This window comes from Zonotrichia leucophrys, chromosome 28 (assembly GCF_028769735.1).
Source record: "Zonotrichia leucophrys gambelii isolate GWCS_2022_RI chromosome 28, RI_Zleu_2.0, whole genome shotgun sequence".
NCBI classification, from domain to species: Eukaryota; Metazoa; Chordata; class Aves; order Passeriformes; family Passerellidae; genus Zonotrichia; species Zonotrichia leucophrys.
In genome coordinates this window covers 4,603,531-4,618,815 of record NC_088197.1, presented here as the reverse complement: position 1 = coordinate 4,618,815, position 15,285 = coordinate 4,603,531, and the positions used below count along the sequence as shown (strand labels likewise).

At 54.0% G+C, this 15,285-nt stretch overlaps 1 protein-coding gene across 1 annotated transcript in view; it reads right to left on the bottom strand.

The window, feature by feature from the left end:
• The window catches only part of PTPRS (protein tyrosine phosphatase receptor type S), a 117,702-nt gene that overhangs the window by 19,632 nt on the left and 82,785 nt on the right, over positions 1 to 15,285 (bottom strand). The window contains exons 12-22 of the mRNA XM_064734076.1: positions 13,871 to 14,064; positions 13,408 to 13,434; positions 11,435 to 11,552; positions 8,534 to 9,124; positions 7,761 to 7,858; positions 7,374 to 7,627; positions 6,933 to 7,026; positions 5,984 to 6,199; positions 4,315 to 4,472; positions 3,553 to 3,564; positions 1,779 to 1,891 (exon numbers count right to left, since the gene is read on the bottom strand). Coding sequence (XP_064590146.1) covers positions 1,779 to 1,891; positions 3,553 to 3,564; positions 4,315 to 4,472; positions 5,984 to 6,199; positions 6,933 to 7,026; positions 7,374 to 7,627; positions 7,761 to 7,858; positions 8,534 to 9,124; positions 11,435 to 11,552; positions 13,408 to 13,434; positions 13,871 to 14,064 — 1,875 coding nt within the window. The remainder of the gene's footprint in view (positions 1 to 1,778; positions 1,892 to 3,552; positions 3,565 to 4,314; positions 4,473 to 5,983; positions 6,200 to 6,932; positions 7,027 to 7,373; positions 7,628 to 7,760; positions 7,859 to 8,533; positions 9,125 to 11,434; positions 11,553 to 13,407; positions 13,435 to 13,870; positions 14,065 to 15,285) is intronic.

The window sequence follows — 15,285 nt, the reverse complement described above, 5'->3', positions numbered from 1 at the left end:
GAAACACATGGACCAGCACTTCCAGCTGCTTCTTGGCACCAAGCTGGAAGGCCACAGCTTTTTATTTTTATCTCAGCACAGTCTTTTCATCTGAGGCAGTGCAGCTCCTTCTCTTGGGTCTCCCACCTCCCTCCACCTGGAGCACCCACAGGATGCTCCCAAAGGAAGCACCAAACAAACCCAGACAAACTGCTGAGCTGCGGCTGGGAGCACTCAGAACATCTCCAACACCTCCAGATTCTCCTGCAGCAGCACTAAGAGCTGATTTAGGGACCTACCTGTGCTGGACTGCTGTCCCTGCAGTGAACCTGCTCTGCATTGCTCCTAAGCCTGGGCTGATTCCAACAGTGCTTCCTATCTCATTTTGATAAGAGCCCCTCAGCCCAGCCCTGCCTTTGAGCCTCCCCTGCTCTCTGTCCCTCCTGTCAGCCCCACCCTAAGGAAACTGGACAATGCTAAGCACAGGACTGGGATGGGGAAACAGGAGCTACAGAAACATTACTAACGAGCACAAACAGCAAAAAAAACAAAAACAAAAACCAAACAAACTGAAAACAACAGCCAGCCCCCAAAAAGCACAATAAATTCCCTTCCAAAGCCTCGAGCACCAGGAATTGGAGGCAGAGGTGTGGACAGGCACTGGGTCAGCATGGCCACGTGTCCCTCGGGGTGTCAGTGGTGCTGCAGAGGTGCCATGCAGGCAGTGGGACATGCATGGACATGGGGACACGTGTGTGCAGGAGGGAGGAGCACAGAGCTCAGCACTGTGACACAGGCTGGCCCAGCCCTGGCACTGCCCAGGGCCAGGCTGGACAAAGCTTGGAGCAGCCTGGGGTGGAACTGAGTGGCCTTTAAGGTGCTCCCACGCCAAAGCAGCCTGGGATTCCATCACAGCATCTGCACCAAGTGAGGAGAAGCTGCCTCACCTGCTCCAAGCAGCTCCTTTCCCCTTGCACAGCCCAGGGGCAGGCCTGGCTGCCTGCAGGAGTGGTTTGGCAGCAGAGAGCACCAGTTCCAGGTGTGGCTGGAGCCCTGGGCAGCACTGCCACACTGCATCTCCCCACCCAGGAGCTCCCAGCTGGGGCACAGGGCAGCACTGGCACAGCCATGGTGTTTGCAGCTCAGCCCAGAATGCACCAATTTCTCTGGAAATCCAGGAAAACTCTTCTTCTGCCTTGCCAGCACTGGGCACGGCCTGTGCAAGGTCCTTGAGGATGCCAGCAAAGGTGGCTCTTAGCATCCCCACTGAGCACAGACAGGGCTGGGGCTCCCTGGCAGTGCCCAGGGGCAGCTCTGGCTCTCCAGGCTGTGCCCAAGGGCAGCTCTGGCTCTCCTGGCTGTTCCCAGGGGCAGCTCTGGCTCTCCAGGCTGTGCCCAAGGGCAGCTCTGGCTCTCCAGGCAGTTCCCAAGGGCAGCTCTGGCTCTCCAGGCAGTGCCCAGGGGCAGCTCTGGCTCTCCTGGCTGTGCCCAGGGGCAGCTCTGGCTCTCCTGGCAGTGCCCAAGGGCAGCTCTGGCTGTGCAGGCAGTGCCCAGGGGCAGCTCTGGCTCTCCTGGCTGTGCCCAGGGGCAGCTCTGGCTCTCCAGGCAGTGCCCAGGGGCAGCTCTGGCTCTCCAGGCTGTGCCCAGGGGCAGCTCTGGCTCTCCAGGCTGTGCCCAGGGGCAGCTCTGGCTCTCCAGGCCGTGTCTCAGCAGCTGCAGGCAGGCAGGGAGGGCTCAGGGAAGGGCCAGGTGTCCCCTCCTGCCTCCCCAGCAGGTCAGGCTGGTCAGCAGCAGGTTACCTGGAGTCTGGAAGTTGATTCTCCTCATCTCCACGGGGTCCTTGGGGTGGTGGGGGGCAATCTCAGCGTTGTTCAGGAGGCACTTGGTCCGTGGCTCTGAATCTTTGCGTTTGCTTCACAACAAAGCCAAAAAAGAAACAAAAGAGACCAGAAAGAAAAAGCAGCTTAACTTCTGGGCCTTGAGGTCTCAGCTGTTTCTCAGCTACTCATGTTCAGGCACGAGCAAAGCTCCCACAGAAAAGCAAAGGTGCAGCCAAGGGTGTAAAGTACATAAAACACATCAGAAAAGGGATGAGGTTTGGGAGCTTTGCCAGGGCTATGTTTTAGGGGCTCACAATGGCCTGAGCAGCTTTCAGGTAAGTCTGGAAGCTTCTCCCAGCAGCAGCACAGACTGGCAGCCAGGAGCAGCTGAGGTGCTGTGAACTCACACCTCACCCTCCCTGCTCAGAGCAGCCTCCACTGAACTCTGCAGAGCAAAAAATGTTCCAATCTGGCCAAGCCACTTCCAGCCTGAGAGCACCAGAGCCAGAGGAATCGTTTGGAAAAATACAGAACCTCCTGGCCATGACCTTGGGTTTTGAGCTCTGATATTGCTGTTGGCTTGTTCAGGAGCTCTCAGAGCTGCCCTGCTGCAGGCAGAGAAGTCAGAGCAGCACTTTTCAACCTTCTTTGAACTGCAGAACCCTAAAAATGTGGGTTCAACAAACAGTGTAGACACATCCTCTCCCAGCACAGCTGTGCCTGCTGAGATCCACCTCTCCCTGCCAGGCACCAGAGCCTGCTCCAACCCGCCAGCTGAGCTGCACATGCAAGTGCTTCCCAATATATTTCCCTCCAAATGGCTTAGGTTAGCTCAGGCAGCTGAAAAAGTCTTTGCTGACCTGGCTCATTCTCCTTGAAGAGAATTTAGAAGCAAAGCCCAGTGCTGACCTAAAGATGTGATAACTCCTTGCAGAGAGGCAGAGATGAGCTGCTGGGAGCTGAAGCTCTGCAGAGAGCAGAGAATGTGGCCCCCACCCCGAGGTGGGAAAGGTGGTCCAGCCCTTCCAGCAAGGGGCTGTGGAGCTCCTCACCTCTCCTGCTCAAGCCTCCAATCATCTGCCTGCAGCAGCAATGGCAATCACTTAGGCAGACAGGAGGTTATTCAGGACATTTTGAGCTGTCTCTTGATGTCATTAATAGCCAGAAGAAGTGGTCTGAGCCCTGCCAGCACTGCATGGGGCAGCATTTTGGAATGACACCACTTTGCAGTTCGGGTTTATTTTTGCTGCAGTTCTGAAGCTGCTGTTAACAGTTCATGGACTGAACCCATCAGTGAAAGCTCTTCCAGCCTTGGGAATGGTTGGGGAAAAGTCTCATTTCTGCAGTCATAAACAGACTCTGTCAGAAGCCCTTGGCTGAGGGGCAAGAGCAGCTTCTGCCACAGCACAAGGCCAGCCCAGCTGTGAGAATGCTGCTTGCACTGTGCCAGGGGCTCAGGACAGCCCGTGTGGAGCAGCCAGACATGCAGAAACCCACTCTCACCTCTGCCTGCCACACAAATGAGAGCTGCTCTGCCCCATTAACCAGCACTTTATGAACCATTTACTGTCACTGCTGCCCAACCTGGGGAAGGGCCGTTTCATTTAGGAATGGACAAACAGGAGAAAGCTGGGCTTGCTTTGCTTTTTCTGCCCCAATTCAAACATGGTCCCAGCCCCAACACCACACAGCAAACACTGCTTAACACACAGCAAGCAAGAACCCGAATAAATGGCAAATCTGGTGCTCTTACCTGTCTGGTTTGCTGTCCAGGAAAGCAGTAAGTGGAGAGAAGACAAGACAAATGCTCAGGTTAGAAAGGACTTGCAGAGCTAGGGAGAGGCATTTGCTCAGCTCTAACCCTGGCAGCAGAGGTGGGAGCAGCAAAGATCACCCAGCCACAGGGACACCAACCAGCACCCTGAGTCCTGCCCAGAGCAGAGATGGAGCAGGGCTGGGAGAGCTCCCCCCACCCTGGGAATGAGCTGTCCTAGCTAAGGACACCTCTGCTGGCCATTGTCACCTTTGTTTACTTTGCTCAGCCCCTGCTGTCCCCTTCCCTTGCCCTGTGTGTGCTCAGGGACCCCCAGCTCCCATCCACACCCCATGAGCTGCTCAGAAAGCCAAGGGAAAGGGAGACAAAAAAAGGTTTTCCCTTCTCTCTCCTGAAGACTCACAGCCTGCTCCTGCCCCCAGCTCCAGCAGGAAACCAGTCTGAGGGCAGTGGAGGTCTCTGCTGCCCCATAGCCCAGGGGTGCCTCCCTTGCATCCCCCAGTGCCCACAGGGAGTCCTGACACTCTCAGTGCCCAAGGGAGTGTCTGTGGGACAGGCACAGCTTTCCTGGGAGGGCACAACCTGCAGCAGCAAATCCCTGCTAATCCCTCCTGTGCTGGGCACACTCTCCCATCCCAGCATTTGTGCCTCAGGGAAGGATTTCCCCTCATGAGCAGGACAGAAATCCCCTTTAGGGCCCTGGGCACACTCAGAACCATCTGAGGAGTGAGCAGCTCTTACTTTTTGTAGAGCAGGATGGCGATGACGATGCAGATGATGAAGACCACGGCCAGGACGGGCCCAATGACCCAGATGAGCCCCTCCTCACCATCAATGATGGGCTGGGGGTCAGGGTTGTCCAGCTGGATGGGGTCAGAGAAGGGACTGGCAGCATAGGTCTGCAAGACAGGGAATGGGGTGGAACACAGCTCAGAGGTGGGATGGGACTGAAGAGGGGCCAAGCACAGGATATTCCACAGGAGGAACTGCTGGAGAGGGTGTGATCTCTCTGCAGCACAACTCAAGTGCTGACAGGGAAAAATGCCCTCTTCAGCCCAGAGAAAATGCCCTGTTCCTGGGGTATCTTCCAATGCTGCAGTGAGACAGAGCATGGAAAGATCTCACTCATGTGAGGCTGCAGCCTGCCCTGTGTCTGTCTGTCATTCCTGCTGCTCCTGTTCCAGCACAGCCCCGAGCCCTCACCACTGCCACAAACACACAAACACTGCCCAAGCTCTCACGTAACCATCTGGATTTTGACAGTCAGAGGGGATTACAGAGCAAGAGGGAAGGGATTAAAACAAGAATTAATGCTTGGTCTGGTGACTGAGAAAAAACAACCCTGACAAATAAATACAAAATAGTAAAACACTGTGTGTGTCCTCTGCTGCCTCTGCACTGAGCTGGTTCTTGAGGAGGATCAGAGCACATTCAAATCCTTCAGAGTTCTGACAAAGGATGAATTTCCATCCTACCCAGGAGCTGAACAGCACAGAGAACTGGCACGGCCTGCTTTGGGAGAGCAGCCAGGGACAGGACAGGAACAGGGGCTCTGGGTCCTTGAACTCCATCAGCTCTGAGCAGGCTGGAATGCTGCTCCACACTCAGGAGCTGCTGCGGATCCAGGGCACTGGGAGTGAGTCTGCAGCACCTTGTTCTAAAGCAGAAATTACCTCAAGCTGCAGTAATCCGATTGAGAAACCCATTCAGGAGCGTGTCAGCCTAATCCTTTAATATCAAATACACAAGTAAATATTTATTGGGGAAAAAAACCTCTGAAAACCCTTAATTTCCAATAGCTCCCCGCTACAATTCCATAGGGGGATTTAAAAACAACAAAGCATTAGGCTGTTTCCTATTGTGTGTGAGGGAGGACTCAGGTAAATATTAAAATAGTTGTTTTCATAAAGCCAAGTACAGCCCCAGTGAAAACAGCAGAGATACTGAATTGGTAGACAGAACTTGTAGTTTTCCATAAAAAAATGGAAATCTCTGTGCTTGAAGAGGAACTCAGCAATGCCCAGAGTGTGATATACTCTAGGAGCAGGATGTCTGGGGTCATTGCTCTGAGGAGTTAAAGAACAGCCTTTAAAGAAAATTACTGTTCAAAAAGGGGTTTGACCCAGGGCTCTCTGAACTCTGGTGCTGTCCTGAGGGGATATTTCACTGTTCCTCCCACTCTGGACTCCAGTCTGGAGTCACAAACGTGCAAGTTCTGCCCACAACAACTGGGACAATCACAGCTCCTCTTGTCCTTGGTGCTTGGAGGAGACAAATGCAGGCACAAGCACAAGCAGCTCATCAGGCACAAGAGCCACAGCTGGAAAGAAAAAATCCCCTCCAGGATGCCAGGAGGGCAGCAGGGCTGGGGCAGGGAGCAGAAGGGCCGGGGGAAGCAGGCAGCACTTACAGCCTCGGGTTCCTGCAGCACGGCCAGGATGAAGAGCACGTATTTCTGTCCTGGCTCCAGGGCTCTGTTCTCAAAGTTGTCGTAGTGTTTCATGTCCCCCAGGATGAAGTGGGAGGGCAGCGAGCGGAAGCGGGCGGCGATGTAGGGCCGGGGGAAGTCCAGCTGCCGCGAGTGCCGCAGGCTCCGGCGCCGCAGCCGCGCGATGTCCTGCACCAGCTGCGGGGGCACAGAGCACCTGAGAGCCTGCACTGCCCTGGGGGCAGCAGGGAGAGCCAAACCCCTCCCAGCCCTGAGGAGGAGCACAGGGACCCCAAATCCCCCTCCCAGCCCTGAGTGAGGAGCACAGGTACCCAAATCCCCCTCCCAGCCCTGAGTGAGGAGCACAGGTACCCCAAATCCCCCTCCCAGCCCTGAGTGAGGAGCACAAGAACCCTAAATCCCCCTCCCTCCCAGCCTGGCTGCTCTGAGTGAGGAGCACAGGTACCCCAAATCCCCCTCCCAGCCCTGAGTGAGGAGCATAGGTACCCCAAATCCCCCTCCCCGCCTGGGGAGCACAGGTACCCAAATCCCCCTCCCAGCCCTGAGTGAGGAGCACAGGGACCCCAAATCCCTCTCCCAGCCTGGGGAGCACAGGTACCCAAATCCCCCTCCCAGCCCTGAGTGAGGAGCACAAGAACCCTAAATCCCCCTCCCTCCCAGCCTGGCTGCTCTGAGTGAGGAGCACAGGTACCCCAAATCCCCCTCCCAGCCTGGCAGCTCCCTAGCTGCATGAATGAGGAGCACAGGTACCTCAAGATCCCCTCCCAGCCTGGGGAGCACAGGTACCCCAAATCCCCCTGCCAGTCTGGGGAGCACAGGTACCCAAACCCCCCTCCCAGCCCTCAGGTCCCCATCCCATTCCCGCTGTTCTCTCTCCCCCTGACCTGAGTCTAGTTTCACCCACACTCACCTCCTCCAGGTCCATCTCCTCAGGGCTGCCCAAGGGGTTGAGGAACTGTCCTCCCCGGGACTTCCTCAGAGGCACCACCACGATGTAGAAAGCTCTAAATGTTGGGAATGACAAGAAGAAACAGAAGGAATGAGCCATGGAAGAAGGGAGCACACACACTGATGTGAGTTTGCCCAAACTGCCCCACTGGCTCGAGCCCCTTATTCTGCATTCAGCACAGCTGCTGTTCCTGGAAAGAGCTGGACGCAGTGGCAGCCCCACGTCTCCTTGTGCACTCCCTGCACACTTCTTTGGCTTTCCCTGTTAGCTGTGGAACAGTCAGGAAGGCTGGAAATGCAGGGATCACCCTCCTGGTACTGCCCCTGGGGGTTTCCAGCCATCAGGGCTGACCCCCGAAACACAAACAAAGCCCCCCACCCCTGCAGTTAAACAGAAACCTACTGGACAGGCACAGAGCTCTTCACGTCAGGGAGAATCACCACCACGTTGCCATCAGCATCAGGCTTGTGGGTCACCTCTGGCTTCTTGGACAACATGTCAGCAGCAGTCCAGGCTGCCACGTTCTGCTGCAGCCCCCCCATGCTGTTGCCCTGGTTCATCAGCACGAAGTTGTAGAAGGTGCGGGGCCTCAGGTGCGTGATGAGTTTCTTGGTGGTCCGGCCGTCCACGTCGACGTGCAGCCCGTTGTACTGGATCTGTGGGAGGGGAGGAGGTTGTTCCCTGAGCAAGCTCCTTCCTCCCCATCCCTTCCATGTGCAGGGAACATGGAGCACCCAGCCCTGCAGAGCTGGGGCACACACGGGGGAGAAACTCCTGCCCTCCACTTGCCTTGTATGGGGTAGGAGAGTTGTAATTCTCAGGGAACTCCCAGCTCAGGAGGACAGATGTCTTTGTCACCATCTTCACCTTGAAGTTTTTGGGTAAAACTGCAGAGAAAAAAGTGAGGAGGAAGGGGAGAAAGGAGAAGAAAAGGCAGCAGAGGGAAGGAAGAGCAGGAAAGAGAAGGAAGAGAATGTCAAGTGCTGGAAGAGGGGCCTGCCAGGCTGGGTCTGGCTGTGGCTGCAGGAACTGAAGGGATTGCTCCCTCCTCCACTGTGCTTGAGTTTTGCCAAGGTCCATCTCCCAGTGCTCCCTGTCCCCGTGCCTAACCCCAGCAGGGCACGTGGCTGTGCCCCCACACTCTGGGCCTGGGTGGCTGCTGCAGGAACGAGGTGCTGCCTGGCTGAGCATGCTCAGGTGAAGAAAAACCCATCCCAGGTCACGGCTTGAGGGTTTTGTTTGTTTTATTTTTTTAATTTTTGCTCTTTTCTTTTGGCTGCTTGCAAAAGCTGAAGAAAATGCTCTTCCCACCTGTAGAGTGACTGGCCCCCCCTTCAGGTGCCAGTGACAGGAGGTGTCCGGACTTAACTTAGAAGAAAGCGGTAAAAGGGACTTACCTGGCCCAAGGCAGAGAGGAGCGGAGGGACTGAGTGTGACACCAGAGTGCTTTGCATTTACTCACGAGCCTGGCTGAGCCCGGCCTGACCTCTCCAGCTCTCTTGCCTCCCGGCACCAGCCCCGGATACAAGGGGAGAGAGGGAGGAGAAACCGGTGAGTCCTACCTTGGTCCAGCTGGAACGTCCGATACTGGACGGTCGGGCTGTAGGGCCCGGGGCCTTTACTGGTGTGAGCACGGATTTTAACGTCATAGGCGGTGTTGGGTTTGAGGCCGTTGAGGGTGTACGAGTTCTCTGGGGAGGGGGGCAGCTCTTTTTCCAGCAGGTTCCCGGGAGAACCGGCTTCCCGGTAGGCCACGGTGTATTTGACGATGGCGCCGTTCCTCTCGGCCAGCACGGGGGGCAGCCAGCCGAACTGCACCGACATGGATGTGACATTGCTGGCCTCCAGGATCTGGGGGTACCCCTTGGGGATGTCCTCGGGGGTGCTGAGTTCCTGCACGGCTTCCTCCCCGAAGCCAGCCCGGCTTTTCACGGCCAGCTTGAAGATGTAGGTGGCGCCCTTGTGGATGCTGCTGGCGATGTACTTATCCTCCTGAGCCGAGAACTCCAGCGTGGCCAGAGGGGCCACGTCCTTGCGGCCAAACTGCAGCCGGTAGCCCAGCACCTGGCCCTCGGCGCCCAGCGGCGGCTCCCACTTCACCAGCAGGGTGTTCTCCTCTGTCTGGTGCACAGACAGGATGGGCTTTCCTGGGACTGGGAGAGAAGAGAGACACGGGAGCTGCAGGGACTCTTCAGCTCCATGGAACCCCAACTGCTGCCTCTCTGTACACCCTAAACAGTTTGGGAAATGAGGAGCACTGCCAACATGTCAGCTGTGAGCTGCTGACACATTCCTGAATTTATTTCCTTCCCTTTGTTCAGGATGTGCACAGCTCCTCCCTCATCCCTGGACCACTCACCCTCCACCACTGGGAAGGACAGGCTCAGGAGTCAGGCTCCCAGCCTCCTGTCCCAGTTGCTTCCCAGGGCAGGGAAAAACAAACCTGGAGTCTCCAAAGTCCCAGCCTCCCTCCCTCTCTCCATTACACAGCCCAGCTCATGCAGAAAGAGCCTGGAACAGATTGGCCCAGGCTGGGGAGTCCAGAGCAGCTGAGGGTGAAGCAATGAAGGATGGAAGGAAGTCTGGGCAGCCCCAGGTCCTGAGCAGCAGGCACAGGGCCAGCTCACACGGCTGGCAGGCAGCTCATCACCCACTTGGGTACAGAAGGAAGCACAGGCAGAGGAGCCAGAGCCCAAAATGTGTGTGAGGCAGAGGGCAGGGAGAGCTGCTGCTCTCTCTGTGCTGCTCCTCTCCTCTGGAGGCAGGGAACTCACAGTGCTGGTGCATTTTCAGTGAGCTCCTCCACGTCTGGGGGTTCTGGGGAGCTCAGCAGTGCCATGTCTCTGCCTAATGAGCCCTGGCACTGGCTGACTGCTAAGCAAGCCCACAGCCACAGTTAAATGACACGTGCAGGCCCAGAGATCCCCGAAGCCAGAGAAAGCAGAGCATTAATTCCAGCAGCTCACGCGTCATTGACACTCAGCTCCACTATTAGAGATCTAATTTCCTTCTCTCCGCCTTGGTATTCCTCCTGCTTGGACAGGAGGAGAGAAATGGAGCTGGGAGATGTCCCACAGCAGGAGCCTGACCAAGGGGTGAGGGCTGCAATGCTGGAAGGAGGGAGCAGGGCAGGATCTGAAAGGGTCACACTGGGGAACTCTGCCTGCTGCCTCCACTGACACCTCGCTGGGGATGAGGGGCTGTCTGTGAAACAAATGCTGCATTCCTTCCAAAGTGCCAAAGAATGGCAGGGAGAGCCAGCCTCCTCCCCTGGGAATGCCCAAGGAACACATTAAAGAGAAAAAGAGTGCCATTACCTTTATGTTTCAGTTTTTATCACAAACGTTACTGTAATCAGCTGAGCTTGGAAGTATTACATCTGCACAACAAATATTGTTTGGAATAAAGGTGAGAAGAAAGTTCAGAGAGGGGGAAGTGTTTTATTTTGCAATTGGTTTGGACAGTAAAGGAGAAAATTAGATGTATTACTGTATTTAAATTCAGCCCCCAGCCCTGAGTGATAAAGAAAGAAATCTCTCCTCTCAGAAGGTGTATTGACTCAATACTGCAAAGAAGGTAAGAATGTTACAGAGCCATTTGAAAGATTTTTTTTTTTAAATAGCTATTTCAAGTCAGGGGAAATTGAGTTTTGGGTAATAGCTGCTGTGCTGGAGAAAACATCCCTCTGTGACTGATCACCTGCACTGCAAATCCTAATGGAAGAGATGAGGGAGGGTGACAAGAGAGAGTGACAAGGGAGCCAGGCAGAGAGAAAGGCTCCAGGAGAGGAAAACAGAGAGGGTGGGGAGCCTCAGGAAGAAGGAAAGCAGAGAAGCAGGGAGTTAGTGAGGAGAAACATGGGCAGAAGGAGAAGAGGGTGAGTGAAGGAAAAGGCTTTGGCTGCTATGTGCAGGCAGAGCCCAGATCCCAGAAATGGGAGCCAGGAAAGGTCAATACTGTCAGAGTTTCTCCCTCCAGCAGTCCTGAACACAGAGGATGCACACCAGACATGGTACCAGAAGAGAAGAGTGGGCAGGACAAGCACCACTGTCTGCCTGCTGCTCCTCAGGTCTTTGCAAGTCAGCACCCTGAGAGCAGAGCTGTGCTGTCCCCAGTGTACCTGCCTGGGCCACCTGCAAAGCTGCAGTCTCTCCAGTCCTTCTGATGCACTGGAATTTACAGCCCAAGACACTACAAGGGACAAATTCATCCTGTGTTGTGCTTCTGGGTGTGCCTGGGCTTTCTGAAGCACTGGACAGAAAATGGTGACATTTGGTGAGGGCTGCATGTGAGGAATGAAGGGGTTTCTGCCGCCCTCAATCTAATTTTGCCTTTGGGGCAGTCTGGCTCTTGCTGCAAGTCTGTCCTTTGAGAAGGGAGTGGGATGAAAGAAGGTGAGTCTGGAGAAGCCCCTTGGCTTTAGGGAAGGGGTGAATCCTACTGGCAGAGGAAAAGGCTCTCACCTGCACCCTTGGTGGTGACCACTTTGGGTTTGCTGCGGGCACCATCTCCCTTCATGGTGTAGGCGGCCACGGTGATGGAATAGGCAGTCTCGGGCTGGAGCCCAGCAATGATCATTTCCTGTTTGCCAGATGCCAAAGGGAAATCGTGTCAATATTCAGGCCCACACCCAAGAGCAGCCCTCTCCTCCTGGCAGGAGGCTCAGCCCTTTTCCAGCATGCAGGAACACCAAATCCAAGGGCACGAGACACTCTGGGGCTTCTGTGGGAAGTGGCAGAGGGGGAGAGCCCCGTTCCCCTGGAGAGGCACTCACAGCTCTGCAAACACAGCCTGGCTCTGCAGGGCCCTGTGCAAGGCAGCCTCCTCCAGATCTGCCTCTCACACATTCCCTGTCTTCACACAAACCACTTCAGCATCCAAATGCTGTCTCTCCCTTCAAAGCTTTCCTCTCCACTCTGCGGCCTCAGAGGAGGCTCAGAGGTTTCAGGGAGATTACATTTTTTTTTTTTCACCATTACCCCTCTCTTCCCTCCTCAAGAGATATTTTTAATGCTTTCATAATATTAAAGGGATTGCTTGAATGCAAAGTGCAAGACGACACATTCTGCTCACGCTAAAGCTCCCTGCTAAATCCCACCCCCTCCTTCCCATCCTCTATCAGCCTCCCCACACCTGGCTCCCAGGAGCTTTTGTTGGAACACTGGCCTCAAGAACAGCCCTTCCCCAGGAGGGATGCAGCCTTTCAAAGGGCTGTGTTGGAAAAGGAACACCCGTGCTAAATCAAACAGGATGACAGCACATGCAGCAGGGTTTTCCCCAAGGCCCCAGAAAGGAGGGAGATGGGAATGTTGTGCATGTTTTATGGCTTTCCCCTCTCCTCACCCCTTCGTGCATTCAATATTAAATCTCAGGGCAGCACTTGGGAAGAATTTGTTAGTCCTGGAAATAACTATTTCCCCTGATGGTGAGCTGGGAGTGGAACAGCAGAACTTTGCAACAGTGGGATTTTGATCAGTGACTTTGGAGACAGGGTCAGGTCTGGCTCCTGGAAGTCAAGAAAATTGTTCTGCTCTCACATCTGCCACTGAGCTTTATGAAGATTTTAGGAAAGGGGCTTTGCCTCCCTGAGGCTCATTCTCCATCCCTCAAAGGGAGGCCCCTCACTTGTGCAGGGCATTGGCAATGCCCAGGAGACACAAACACCACCAGTTTAGTTGTGTTTTATCTCAGAACTCTGCTGTTCCAAGAAGAAAAAGCTTTCTCCTACTTCTTGGTAGCTGTAGGATTTTGGAAAGCATTTATCATTTTAGCAGAAATAGAAAATGCCAAACAGCCAAGCTGATTTTAAGGTACTTCAAAAGGAAAAGCACCAATAATGATTCAGTGCTTTGCATCAATGAGTTTCTAAGAATCTCGGCCCTTTGAGAGCACAAAGCATTTGTTCATGCTGTGGTAGCTCAGGACTCATGGATTCTGTGCTCCCAGTGCTTCCCAGGCTATCTTTTCCAGACACAGAGGTTACAAAGCAGCCCATCTGAGCTCCCTGGCCTGGTGGAAGGTGTCCCTGCTCCTGGCTGGGAGTGGAACAAGATGGCCTTTAAGGTCCCTTCCAATCCAAACTATTTTAGGATTCTCATCTGTTCAAAGCAGTCCCAAATTCAATATGCCATCTGCTTCCCCGTGGAGGAGCAGCAGACCCATCTTTCCTTCAGAGCCAAAGGGAAAACCCTGTGGGATTGCTGCGTGCTGACAAACGACACGATTACAGAGGGGCACAGAGCAGTGACAGGGAGGGGACAATGCATGGGAACACCAAAACCAGGCTCTAAAACAGGCACACTTGCACTGCAAAAAACAAAAACAAAAAAAAACCAAAAAAAAAAAAAAAGGAAAAGGAAAATATCACACCACAACAGGAAGTGGGAGAAGGGAAGAGGCAGAACCAGCATGGGAGGATTTTGATGTTTTTACTTACGTATTCAGCAGTGTCATCTGTTTCCCACTGGGCAGAGAACAAGAGAGGTTTGGCACGTGAGAATACAAGAGGGGAAAGAAGGGAAAGACAGAGACACAGCATGAGGAAGGAGTCCCTGAGCAAGCAGCCACACAAGGTCAGAAGTTACCAGGCAAGCATGAGGGAAGAAGTAGAGTGGGAGAAATTAGTAGATTCCACTGCGGCCTTGGCCTGAATTAAAAGACTTCCCAGACACAGCAAGGATGAATGGATGGATGGATATTTATCTATCTCAGTGCTGGGACAGCAGCTCATACTCTTCCACAGCAACACTGGGAGCACAAACGAGAGACAGAGGTGCGGCAGAGACACAGCCACACCTTGTCCCATATCCCCTTTTGGCCCTTCAGCAGAGTCACACTGCCCAGAACAGCCACATCCCCCCTTCCCCAGCCTCCCGGGGCTGGCCCAGGTGAGCCCTTACCTGGGCATCAGCCAGCATGATGTCCTTGATGTGGGGCAGCCCCCTGGCCTCGCCGTTCTCCATGCGCACGTAGTGCACCTGGTAGCCGCGGATCTGGCCGTGCTGCCGGCTGGGCACCGGCGAGCGCCAGAACACCTGGATGGCCGAGGAGTTGAGCACCTCCACCTCCACCTTCCGTGGAGGAGCGCTGGGCACTGCAGGGAGGGAGGGAGGGAGGCAACCAGGGGTTCTGGTCATTGGGTGTTGAAATTTGAAAAGTCTCTTTTCCCAGCCTGGCACTCGAAGGAGTCAGAGCTCTTCAGTTCTTGGTCTCAAGGTTGTTTATTGTTCTTTATCGATAAAATTTTTTCTCCTGTCCTGCTGAGGTCAGTTAGGCAAGACAGCTCAGGACACTCTGCCTGCCCCCGGGGTGGTGTTATGTCTTTATACTAAATACTACATGGACAATATTTACAATTACTTTCCAATATCTATCACCTATGTTAGACAGTGAGCTTCTACTCTAAACCAATCTAAAAGTGCCAACATCACAGCAGAAGATGGAGGCCAAGAAGAAGAAGGAGAAATGCAGGACATGCCCAGATCCCTCCATCTTGCCCTCTGGACCTCCATTCTAGAAACCCCAAAATCTACTTTTTCACCTTGTGATAAATTCACTGGCACTCAATTTATTGTGGCTTGTAGATCTTCATCTAAGGTTGGTAACTTGCTCCATGGGTCATAATCAAAACCACAGGGGCATTTTGGGCTCCGTGCCAGGGTCTCTGAGACCCCTAGCAGGGGTTCTGGCTGCTCAGAGGGATTTCCTGGGTCCTGACAATTGGGGGTTTGCTGGGAACCCATCCCTTCTCCTCTGGATTTGAGCTCTGGAGGAGACCTGAGCACCTGAGCATCCCATCACCTGGCACTGCCCTCCCAGCTCTGGGGGATTGTGAAGGTCTGTGGGACCTGATCTGCACAACCTGGACACAGGGATGGTGTCACTGTTGAGAGCCATCAGAATGCTGAGTGGCATAAAGCACACATCTTTACTTCAGACTGCTCCTTTTATACATTGTTCTGATACAGGTAGACCTGATTTGTCATCTAATCAATACATTTCACCTGATTGGCTAATTAACAAGACACCCATTTATAAACAATCTTATGAGAATAACAAGAAAACAGCTATTAGGAAAACAACACCTGCAGGTTGTTTTTAATAATAAGCTATCATTGTTTATCTCCCTAAATTCTCCCAATATTATTTGAGGTCCTACCCTCACATTGAGGGTGCTCCTCTCCCTTCATGCACCCATTGATGCTTTCCCCTGGTTTTATTTTACTGTAGAAATATCAGGACCATTCAGGTCTCTGAGTGGGGTCACTGAACTGTTGTCACTCAAGGTTTTTGAAACTTTAACAGATTCCTCCTT